This window comes from Rhinoraja longicauda, chromosome 10 (genome assembly GCF_053455715.1).
Source record: "Rhinoraja longicauda isolate Sanriku21f chromosome 10, sRhiLon1.1, whole genome shotgun sequence".
Lineage (NCBI taxonomy): Eukaryota > Metazoa > Chordata > Chondrichthyes > Rajiformes > Arhynchobatidae > Rhinoraja > Rhinoraja longicauda.
In genome coordinates this window covers 3,847,793-3,860,399 of record NC_135962.1, presented here as the reverse complement: position 1 = coordinate 3,860,399, position 12,607 = coordinate 3,847,793, and the positions used below count along the sequence as shown (strand labels likewise).

At 47.1% G+C, this 12,607-nt stretch overlaps 1 protein-coding gene across 2 annotated transcripts in view; it reads right to left on the bottom strand.

Annotated features, from left to right (window-relative positions):
- The window catches only part of sos2 (son of sevenless homolog 2 (Drosophila)), an 85,521-nt gene extending 76,325 nt beyond the window's left edge, over positions 1 to 9,196 (bottom strand). The window contains exon 1 of one of the 2 annotated variants that reach the window (XM_078406081.1): positions 8,954 to 9,196. In XM_078406081.1, the coding sequence (XP_078262207.1) occupies positions 8,954 to 9,031 (78 nt within the window). In that variant the 5' untranslated portion in view covers positions 9,032 to 9,196. The remainder of the gene's footprint in view (positions 1 to 8,953) is intronic. The other variant, XM_078406082.1, reaches the window with a different exon arrangement.
- Positions 9,197 to 12,607: the final 3,411 nt, after the last annotated feature.

Below are 12,607 nucleotides of genomic sequence, written 5' to 3'. Positions count from 1 at the left end.
AGGTTTGTGGTCAGGGACTGTTTTACCCAGCCATTCCTGCATCACTGGTCCCGCTGCTGCTCCAGCCCTGGCCCACTCAGCAGTGATCCCTAGGCAACAGCCACAGGGTGCAAACAACCCAAGCCCAAATCAGCACGTCCTGGTTCTGGCACGTCCATTCCCTTTTGCTGTCCCACACCTGGGCATTTTTATTACACTTTTCACTGATCCTCTGGTTCACACATCTGTTCATTTCTACCTTGAATATATTCAATGACTTGTATTCTAGAGGTGGGAACTGCAAAGATTCACAATCCTCTGCAAATTCACCCCCGTTTCCACCTAAAATGGGAACCCCTTATTCTGAAGCTGTACCCCTAGTTCTAGATGCCCCCCACCGGGGACAATATCCTCTCTGCATCCTCCTGCCAAACCCCCTACGAATTCTACGTGTGTCAATAAAATCACTCTCTTTCCTATGAGCTTCAAAGAGTACACGTTCAACCTTTCTTCAGACGCTAACCTCTTTATCGCAGGAATTAACCAAATGAATTTTCTCTACACTGCCGCCAATGCAACAGTATTGTTCCTTACATTTGGAGACCAAAACTGTAAACAGTTCTCCAGGTCAAGACTCACCAGTGCCCTGTACAGCTGCAGCAAAACTTCCCTACATTTATATTTCATACCTGTTGCAATGAAGACCAACATTTCATCAGCCTTCCCAATCATGTGCTACCTGCAAGCTAACTTTTGGTGTTCTTTTATAGTTGGGTTGCAAATCGCTTTGTATTGCAACATTTCGTATTCACTATTTAAAATTACTAATTTAAATAGTAATTTGTTTCATCATTCTTCCTTTCAGTGGTTAAGCTTCACATATGTATTCCACATTGTACTCGAAGGTAGACACAAAATGCTGGAGTAACTCAGCAGGTCAGGCAGCATCTCAGGAGAGAAGGAATGGGTGACGTTTCGGGTCGGGACCCCTCTTCAGTCTGATACCTTCGTTTTGTACCAGCATCTGCAGTTATTTTCCTACGGAGAGAAGGAATGGGTGAAGTTTCGGGTAGAGACCCTTCTTCAGAATCGAAACGTCACCCATTCCTTCTCTCCCGAGATGGTGCCTGACCCGCTGAGTTACTCCAGCTTTTTGTGTCTACCTTCGACATAAACCAGCATCTGCAGTTTTTTTTCCCCCACACATTGTACTCCATCGGCCAACTTCTCACACACTTATTTAACCTATCTGTTTCCCTTTACAGGACTTTGTGTTCTCTTTAGGTCCTGCTAATCCACCCACCTTCGTATCATCAGCAAATTTGGTCGCAATGCACTCCATCCCTTCATCCAAATCATCAACAACTATCAGGCTCTTGAATAGTACAAACACCAATTAAATTACAAACTGTCTTGGTTTTCACCAGGAACTGTGAGCTTTTTGCTTTAACATTGCTTTTTTAAATTTAGTGAACATTTTTTATAATGTTATCTGAGTACAGCAGTGTTTACAGACTCGTGTAGGAAAGAACTGCAGATGCTGGTTTACATCGAAGATAGACAAAAAAGGCTGGAGTAATTCAGCAGGACAGGCAGCAACTCTGGAGAGGAGGAATGGGTGACGTTTCAGGTCGAGACCCTTCAGACTGAGAATCAGGGGAGAGGTAAACTAGAGATATGGAAGGGAAAGGTGTGAAAACGAAAGATCAAAGCAGACGATAATCAAGGAAATGTGTACGAAGGAACTGCAGATGCTGGTTTAAACCAAAGAAAGACACAAAAAGCTGGAGTAACTCAGCAGGACAGGCAGCAAATCTGGAGAGAAGGAATGGGTGGCGTTTCGAGTCAAGACCCTTCTTCACACTGGTTAGGCATAAGGGAAACGAGAGATGTAGACGATGATGTGGAGAGATAAAGAACAATGAATAAAAGATATACAAAAAAGTAACAATGATAAAGGAAACAGGCCGTTGTTAGGTATTTCTAGGGTGAAAACGAGAAGCTGGAGCGACCTGGGTGGGAGAGGGATAGAGAGCGAGGGAATGCTGGGGCAACCTAAATTGAGAGAAATCAATGTTCATACCACTGGGCTGTAAGCTGCCCAAGCGAAATATGAGCTGCTGTTCCTCAAATTTGTGTTTAGCATCACTCTGACAATGGAGGAGACCTAGGACAGAAAGGTCTGTGGAGGAATGGAAGGAGAATTAACATGTCTGGCTACCGGGAGATCAGGTAGGTTCAGGTGGGCTGAGCGAAGGTGATCCGCGAAATGATCGCCCAGTCTGCGTTTGGTGTCGCCGATGTATAAGAGTCCTCATCTTGAACAACGGATACAGTAGATGAGGTTGGAGGAGGTGCATGTGAACCTCTGCCTAACCTGAAAGGACTGTTGGGTTCCCTGGACAGAGTCGAGGGAGGAGGTATAGGGACAGGTGTTGCATCTTCTGTGGTTGCAGGGGAAGGTACCTGGGGGGGGGGGGGGGGGGGGTTTGGGTGGGAAGAGATGAGTTAACCAGAGAGTTGCGGAGGGAATGGTCAATCAAGAAAATGTAGAATGGTTCATTGTTGTCTGAAGGGAAGGTGACAACGAGGCACACAAAGTTAAATTAATCAGGACAGTGAAACTAGTCAGAGAACTAGGGTGGGGGAAAGAATGGAGATGGAGGGAAAGAAAGGGTTGCTTGAAGTTAGAGAAATCAATATCCATACCGCTGGGTTGCAAGCTTGTTTACAAACCAGTTAAGCTGCTGCAAGTACAACTTTCATTGTTCTGTTTTCAGTACATATGACAATTAAACACTAGACTACCAGAGAGTATAAACAGTTAAGGCCCCAGCACTCAGTCCCAGTTGAGGTCCCTACACTCCCCCACCCCACCCCCAAACCCTGCATCCACCAGTTATTAACTGAATCCAAAAATAACCCATTTCTTCTGATTCTCGTTTCTGTTATTTCTCAGAAGCATAGATCTTGGGAAAATGGAAGCAATCTTGGCGAGTTGCTGTATTGCGACCTGGAGACCCTACATACTGAAAGCACATCATCTCACAGGAGGGAATGGAAACACCAACCTCCAAACCCTTAATGTCCTTTGATTTATTGCTGTTTGTAATGAAGACTGATAGACCAAGCATGGACTAGGACGTATGTCCTTATTTTATGTGGATAGGGCATATCCTGGGCACAGTGGTGTTGGAAATGGTTGGCCAAACAAAACAACTAGCTGTAGCACATTAATGGTAAGGACACTACTGGCATTGGCCCTCCTCATTTCAAGGTCAGCGCACTCTCCATTGAAGTCATTAATAAGATCAAGCAATGGATAGCAGAATAAACCCTATTCCTCTGCATAACGTGGATCGATGTTAACATACAGATGGCTATCGGTGCTCTTGCATTAATAGAATATAATAAAATATAACTGTGCACATCTATCCCACAACAAACTCATTTGGGCCTCTGGGCAAAGTAAAAAAACTGAAGGCACAAAGCTACATTTCCTCGAAAGAAAAGGGCATTGCTACACAAATACTTCCTGGAACTAATTGCACATGTAACCAGCCTAAAAAAATCTAACTACCGTGGTTCTGCAAAAATTAATGGTTTTTGAAAAATGACAATTAAAATGATCACAACAAATTAACAGTATTTCCCCCAAAAGAATGTTCCATCCGGCACTCCTGAAAAGATAATATTAAAAGTTATCAGTGCAGTTCAGGCATCTATGCAGGGACTAACCTTTATAGCCAGAAATATAAGAGAGATCTTGCCAGCTATAAGTATTCTTTGCAACACTGCCAGTTGAGAAGCACATATAACCACAGCCTTAACAGAACTCCGCGACCCTGTTCCATTTTCTAAGTTATGGGCCAAACGCAAGCAGGTGGGACTAGTGTAGATGGAACATGCTGGTCGGCTTAGGCAAGTTGGGCCGAAGGGCCAGGTCCATGCTGTTTCCACAATAAGTGCAGGCTCAGCGATTGTTTTGCTGAACACCTCCGCTCAGTCTGCCTAAACCTACCTAATCTCCCAGTCGCTAAACACTTTAACTCCCCCCCCTATTCCCATACTGAACTTTCTGTCCTGGGCCTCTTCCAATGTCAGAGTGAGGCCCAATGCAAAATGGAGGAATAGCACCCCAGTGGTATGAATAATTCTCTAACTTCAAGTAACCCTTGCTTTCCCCCTCTCTCTCTCCATTCCTCCCCCATCCTAGTTCTTTGACCAGTCTGACTGTCCCCGATTAAATTTTATCTTTGTATACATCGTTGTCATCTTACCCCAGCTAACAATGATCTATTCTACATTTTCCTTGAGCTTTGTCCCATTTGATGCCTCATCTCCACACCTTACCCTTCCATATCTCTGTCTCCCTCTACCCTGACTCTCAGTCTGAAGAAGGGTCTCAACCCAAAATATCACCTATTCCTTCTATCCAAAGATGCTGCCTGTCCCGCTGAGTTACTCCAACATTTACAAAGAGCAGAATGTGTGAGACTATGTTTACTCAATTGTGTGGAAATTGGACATGAAAATTGTTAAATACTTTGCTATTGCAGAATAGTTTCTCCAAAAAGTTAAGTTGTAACAAAACCAACTGAAACACATAACTTTAAAATTGGTGATGTGAACCGCATTTAGTTTAGAGATACAGCGCAGGAACAGGCTCTTCGGCCCACCGAGTCCACGGTGACCAGCGATCCCCACACATTAACATTATCCTGCACACACTAGGGACAATTTACACTCTACGTATACAAACCAAGCCAATTAACTTACATACCAGTACGTCTTTGGAGTGTGGGAGGAAACCGAAGATCTCAGAGAAAACCCATGCAGGTCACGGGGAGAACGTACATACTCCGTACGGACAGCACCCGTTGTCAGGATGGAACCCGCGTCTCTGGCGCTGCAAGTGCTGTAAGGCAGCAACTCTACCGCTGCGCCACCGTGCTGCCGACAGCAAAATTTTGCTGATCATTTCTGATCAACAAAATTTCAGTCGGGGAAGCCATGTTAGAAATTACTCTTTCTTCCCTCACTACCAACAACAAGCACCCTCAAACGTCTAAATACAGTATTTACATTAACTAATGGACATTTAAACTACACAAGCGAAATTGCCCCAACATTTCAATCGTGCAACTCAAACACCACAAAAGACTTTGAAATATCATAGGTAAACACAAACTGCTGGAGTAATTCAGCATCTCTGGAGAGAAGGAATGGTTGACGTTTCAGGTCGAGACCCTTCATAGGTTGAGCAAGGTATTACGTCAATGAAAACACCGTAGTTGTAAGCATTAATACAAGATTTGGACAGGCCTCAGTACTAAATCAGCAGCAGAGGTTTTGGAGAAAAATGTGCAACCCTTACGCTTTTGGGTGCAGGTGCAGTGTGGCCTCGTCTAATATCATCAAATCATATTTCCTTTGTCCCGCCCCCCTGACATCAGTCTGAAGAAGGGTCTCGACCCGAAACGTCACCCATTCCTTCTCTCCTGAGATGCTGCCTGGCCTGCTGAGTTACTCCAGCATTTTGTGAATAAATCAGATTTGTAGATACTTGATTGGATCACAAGCGAAAATTTTTTTTAAAGACGTACAGGTTTGTAGATTAATTGTCTTCGGTAAATATTGTAAATGGTTCCACGTTTGTAGGATGGTGCTAGTGTATGGGGATCGCTGGTACGGTGCGGACTCGGTGGGCCAATGGGCCTGTTTTCGCGCCGTATCTCTAAATTAAAACTAGTCTTACTCGGCCAAATAAGTCCGCACTATGGTCCAACACAGTTTTAGAATGCAATAGGCAGTGTGGGAGGTAATTAATGGATCTCTATGATCTTTCAGCAACAGTTAGGGAGAAAGATCAGAGGCTGGAGCCCACTAGCCTTACCAGAACAGGATTAAATAAAACTGCAGGGTCTCATTTGACTAGTAGATTCATTTAACAAAAAGTGTGTTGATGGCTGCAAAATCCAGTTCCTTTGTGAGGAAAGAAGTCCATTATGAGAGTATGCCAAATAAAGTGACTGGACGTGATATGTGTCCTGCTTGTGACCGTGTCGTATACTTTGTAGTCATTCTGAACACAAGCAGCTTCCTGGATGGACCGTGTTGCTACTCCTGGAATGCTCTTCCACAGTCATCACTGATCTAAGTTTGGGACCCAGCTTGATAGTGTTGATATCGTGAGGGATAATCATCCCCCCCCCCCCACCCCCCCCCCCCCCCCACCCACCCCCACCCCAGTCTTCCGCCTGAGGATGAGGCTCAGAGACAGACTGTGGCTGAGAGAAATAGGAAGAGAACAAGGAGAAATGGTTCAGGAAATCAGAGAATGGAATCACTGCAGTTGATTCTCTGGCTACAAGTGGATGGATAAAAACTAAACATCGTTTCAAGCCCAGGTGGAGAGGCAAAGGAGGAGTGAGACGTGGTCAGCAATGTGGCATGTTTGTAATCTGACTGAAATCTACAATCTTTTGATTTAAAACACTTTACAGAGATACACTTCATACTGAAAATGTCTCAATAATTCAATAACGTGCTGCTATCTCCGAAAATACAAGCAACAGTGTATCATTCTTATAAAAGTTGCTTTTATCATCAAACTTAAATTTCCAAACAGATGCTTATCCACTTTTCACTGTTGAACAAAATGGTATCTTTGGTAAAGTGGTGCTGTACTGTTCACAGTCTTACAGTTCCCATTGTTAAAGAACCCAGATCAACGCACATTCCCAACCGTGAATTACCCCATACTAACAAATGCTAAATAGCATCTACTTACAAAATATATGCAGTCTTAAACAATTTAAACCCCAAAATAGAGTAAATGAATCATACTTGTTACAATGTGTTTAGTTTAGTGGTGCAGCATGCAAACAGGCCCTTCAGCCCACCAAGTCCACACCGATTATTGATCACTTGTTCACACCAATTCCATGTTATCCCATTTTCTTAAACACATAGGACAATTTACCAAGGCCAATTAACCTGCAGTGACCAGGAGAGCATATACACTCCACACAGACAGCACCCAAGGTAAGGATCAAACATGGGTATCTGGTGCTGTGAGGCAGTAGCTCCCACCTCCCTATACCTCCTCCCCCACCTTCATCTAGGGACCCCAACAGTCCTTCAGGTGAGACAAGAGGTTCACATGCACCTCTTCTAACCTCATCCACTGCATCCGGTGTTCCCGATGTGGGCTTCTTTACATTGGCAAGACCAACTAGACTCAGTGAGGGTTTTGCCAAACACTTGCGCTCGGTCCGAGGCCTACTGGATCTCCACTATTTAACTTCCCATCCCATACTGACCTTTCTGCCCTAAGCCTCCTCCATTGCCAGAATGAGGCCACACACAAACCATAGGAACAGCACCTCATTTTCCACTTGGATAGCTTACAATCCAGCTGTATAAACACAAAACCCTCTCGCTCCTTCCCCCCAAACCTGCCTCTTTCCCCTCCTCGCTCCCCACCTGGAGTCACATCTATTTCTCCCCTCCTGTTCTATCTATATTCTTTCTTCTAGCTTCACAATTCGCAACTCTTTGATCCTTTTGTCTCACACCACCTTCTGTCTCTGTCCATCATCAGCCTATCAACCCCCCACCTGCATCAACCGATAACCTGCGACATCACCTAACCATGTATCTCCGGAGATGCTGAGTTACCCGCTGAGTTACTCCAGCACTTTGCGTCTGTACTTGTTCCAATGTTTACCACATTGGTTAAGATTTATGTTCTGAATGTAATTCTATCAGCAAAATACTCTGAGAAGGTCATGTTTTAACTGTACAAAAACTACTTAACTGAGTAAACCATGACTAAAGTTTAACAAAATTACAGTGTCATTTCTTCCAACTCAGTTTAACAATTGAAATTTTTGAACTGAATGTTCACATCATCAATTTAGATTGGATATATCAACAGAACACGTTTGAATTTTAAAGGGAAGTATGGATAGAATAAAGCAAGCAAAAATGTAAGGAACGATATGACACAAATCTGACCAATGCGGTCAGAAATCCCTGCATATAATTCAGCTCCAGATTGCAGGATCTCACCTGCAGCTGCCTGAGGTGATCACCAGTGACATGAAATGGCCCGGCTCCCCAACCCTCCATCCTGACCCATCTTGCACCCCAACCCTCCACTCTCACCCCGACCCTCCACTCTCACCCTGACCATCCACCCGGCCACCCCTCCAATCCCTACATCTTCACCCCGACCCTCACTCCCCACATCCACCCTGACCCTGACTCCTGCCCCACAAACCGCGAACATGACCCCCCCCCCCTTCTCCACCCTCTCTCCCCGATTTGAGTTTAAGAGCAAGGACGTCCTACTGCAGTTGGACAGGGCACTGTGAGACCGCATCTGGAGTATTGTGTGCAATTTTGCTCCCCAAATCTGAGGAAAGACATTATTGCTATTGAGGGAGTGCAGCTAGGTTCACCAGGTTAGTTCCTGGGATGGCGGGACTGACATATGATCAAAGAATGGGTCGACTGGGCTTGTATTCACTGGAATTTAGAAAGATGAGAGGGGATCTTATAGAAAATTGTAAAATTCTTAAAGGATTGGACAGGCAGGAAAAATGTTCCTGATGTTGGGGGAGTCCAGAACCAGGGGTCACGGTTTAGGAATAAGGGGTAGGCCATTTAGTACTGAGATGAGGAAAAACTTTTTCACCCAGAGAGTTGTGAATCTGTGGAATTCTCTGCCACAGAAGGCAGTGGAGGCCAATTCTCTGGATGTTTTCAAGAGGGAGTTAGATATAGCTCTGTGGGCTAAAGGAATCAAGGGATTAGGGGGGGAAAGCAGGAACGGGGCACTGATTGTGGATGACCAGCCATGATCAGGCGGTGCTGGCTCGAAGGGCCGAATGTCCTCCTCCTCCTGCCCCTGCATGCCTATGTTTCTGTTTCCCCACTCCCCTCCCTCCCTCCCTGCCCCCATTACCTTGCCGAGCGCCGGCACGAAGAGCCCGCGCCATTTCGGCCCGTTCTCCTCACTGAAGAAGTCGTACGGCTGCTGCATGGCGCTGGCCCCCGGCTCCGCCGCTCCTCAGGGCGGGCTCCCGGCGCCCGGGCCGGCCTGCCGGCGGGGCCGCCGCCGCCTCGCCCACATCGCGGGGCCGCCTCAGTGGGCGCCGGCACGCGGCTGCGCTGTCCGCCCGCCAACCGCCATGGCACAGCAGGCGCCGCGCTCGCGGCCGGCACAGGCACCGCGCAGGCGCGCCCCCGACCCCGGCACAGACACACCACGCGCCCCCGGCACAGACACACCGCGCAGGCGCGCCCCCGACCCCGGCACAGACACACCGCGCGCGACCCCGGCACAGACACCCCACCCCACCTGTGCGCGCCCCCGACCCAGCCACAGACGCGCCCCCGACCCGTCACATACACCCCCCCTCCCTGCGCGCGCCCCCGACCCCGTCACAGACTCGCCGCACGCGCCCCCGACCCCGTCACAGACACCCCCCCGCGCGCGCCCGACCCGTCACAGTCACAGCCAGGCGCGTCCCCGTCACAGGAGCATTCCGCCCCGAACGCGCTCGCGACCTCCCGCGCGCGCGCCCCCGCCGTCACCGTTCGGGGCCCTGCGCGCACACGCTCCCGGTCCTCACTCAGTCAGAGTGATGAGACCCATCCACCCAACATGTCTGTCCCATCTACACCAGTGCCACCTGCCCACGCATCTCTCTACATCTTTCCCATCCATGTACCTGTCCAAATCATAAAATGGACCAAGAGTTTCATTGTCAACCTGTTGCATCTCATTTCAGAAGGGTTGATCGATTTTCATCTGGTTCAACAACATGGACAATAAATACTTTGCTGGTTTTCAGCTTTTGTTTAAAATCTACTTTGAAAACAATCTATAACAATAATATTGAGCAATAGCAAAGAGATTTTAAAATGCTTAATTCAGAAACAGCACTTCACATGACCAATAAACAGTGAATCATTGAACTATCCTGATAAGTTTAAATTTCAATCCCATGCTGCCAGGTATATAGAGTCATGTGTCGCGTTATTCAGACATAGTGTGACACAGCATGGGAACAGGCCCTTCGGCTCAACATGTCCCAGTTACCTGCCCGCGTTTGGCCCATATCCCTCCAAACCTATCCTATCGATGTAACTAACTGTTTCTTAAATGTGTGATAGTCCCTGCCTCACTACTTCCTCTGGCAGCTTGTTCCACACACCCACCACCCTTTGTGTGAAAAGGTTACCCCTCAGATTCCTAATAAATCTTTTATCCTCCACCTTAAACCTATGTCCTCTGCACCTCAATTCACCTACTCTGGGCAAGAGACTCTGTATCTACCCGATCTATTCCTCTCATGATTTTTTTACACCTCTATAAGATCATCCCTCATCCTCCTGCACTCCAAGGAATAGAGACCCAGCCTACTCAACCTCTCCCTATAGCTCAGACCCTCTAGTCCTGGCAACATCCTTGTAAATCTTCTATGTACTCTTTCCAGCTTGACAATATCTTTCCTATAACATGGTGCCCAGAACTGAACATAATACTCTAAATGCGGCCTCACCAACGTCTTATACAACTGCAACATGACCTCTCAACTTCTATACTCAATACTCTGACTGATGGCCTTCATTTAATGTTAATATTTATTTTAATTCAGAAGTACTAATATAGTTTGAAACACCATAAACTGAATTATTATTTCTAGAGCTGACCATAACATTTACCTAGAGATTCTCTGCTCTATAATTTGAGCAACTCATTAAAACAAGCCTGAATCTTGGGAGACTATATTTAATGTTACAAATTCTGTGTTACCCATGGTCACTCGTTTGTGTACTATCTTGCCTCAGAGAAGCCTGTACATAGTATAAATGGAAAATATGGCATTGTCAATGGCATAGCTGGTAGAGCTGCTGCCTCACAGCGCAAGGGACCCAGGTTCGATCCTGACTTCCGGTCCTTTGTGGAGTTTGCACATTCTTCCTGTGACCATGTGGGCTTCCTCCGGGTGCTTGGGTTTCGTCCCACATCCCAAAGACATGCAGGTTCAGTGTGTAGGAAGGAACTGCAGATACTGGTTTAAACCGAAGATAGACACAAAGTGCTGGAGTAACTCAGCGGGACAGGCAGCATCTCTGGAGAGAAGGAATGGGTGATGTTTCGGGTCGAGACCCTTCTTCAGTCTAAAAGTCTCGGTAAATTGCCCCCTTGTGTGTAAGGAAAGTGGAAAAACATAGAATTAGTGACCATCGGTTGGGTGAACGATGTTTGGCATAACTCAGTGGGCTGAAGGCCATGCTTCAATGCTGTACCTCTAAACTAAGCATCAAGTCTCTGCATTCAGTTAAAGTATAATGAGAATTAATAGGTTGCAATGTGAACAGCCCAAGGCAAGATTCCCCAAGGTTTTAGACACTAAATTTCCACGCATAGTGGACTAGAATTGTTATTGAGTATCTATATACTAAAACTCTCATTTGTTTGTTTGTTTGTTTGTTCCTGAACTACAGCCAAAACGGTACACGATAGCACGACAATTTTAGGCTCACCTTACTCACCGTCGTCCCTTTGACAATAGACAATAGACAATAGACAATAGGTGCAGGAGTAGGCCATTCAGCCCTTCGAGCCAGCACCGCCATTCAATGCGATCATGGCTGATCACTCTCAATCAGTACCCCGTTCCTGCCTTCTCCCCATACCCCCTCACTCCGCTATCCTTAAGAGCTCTATCCAGCTCTCTCTTGAAAGCATCCAACGAACTGGCCTCCACTGCCTTCTGAGGGAGAGAATTCCACACCTTCACCACTCTCTGACTGAAAAAGTTCTTCCTCATCTCCGTTCTAAATGGCCTACCCCTTATTCTTAAACTGTGGCCCCTTGTTCTGGACTCCCCCAACTCCCCCAACTTTGGTGCTAATGGAAGAAGTTTCATTGAAATCGGTGTTATATTTTTTAAGTTATTCACATTTTAAAGTTTAAATCTATCTCCTAGGGAGGAAGGGGGGGAGGGAGGGGAGGAGGGAGGGAGGGGGGCAGAGGGGAAGGTGGAGGATGGAGAGGGGAGGGAGGGGAGGGAGGGGAGAGAGGGGGAGGGAGGGAGGGAGGGAGGGAGGGAGGGAGGGAGGGAGGGAGGGAGGGAGGGAGGGAGGGAGGGAGGGAGGGAGGGAGGGAGGGGAGGGGAGGGGAGGGGAGGGGAGGGGAGGGGAGGGGAGGGGAGGGGAGGGGAGGGGAGGGGAGGGGAGGGGAGGGGAGGGGAGGGGAGGGGAGGGGAGGGAGAGGAGGGAGGGAGGGAGGGAGGGGAGGGAGGGAGGGAGGGAGGGGTGGGCGGGGGAGGAGGGGGGAGAGGGAGGGGAAGAGGGGAGGGGGAGGGGGGTAAGGAGAGGGTGCTGCACCAATGCAGGAGAGGTTTGGGCCCAACAGGTCCACTTGGACTAGTCCTTGATAAATGTGATGCCCCAAACAAATGCACTACAAAACCCACTGGTAAAACAAATACAAAATACACTTTCCACATGCAGGTTATGGAATAGAAAATAGTTAAAAGGAGAAAGGTGTCCTGATGTTATTATGCATGGATCACTGGAATTCCATAGCTAATTTCAACAGTGA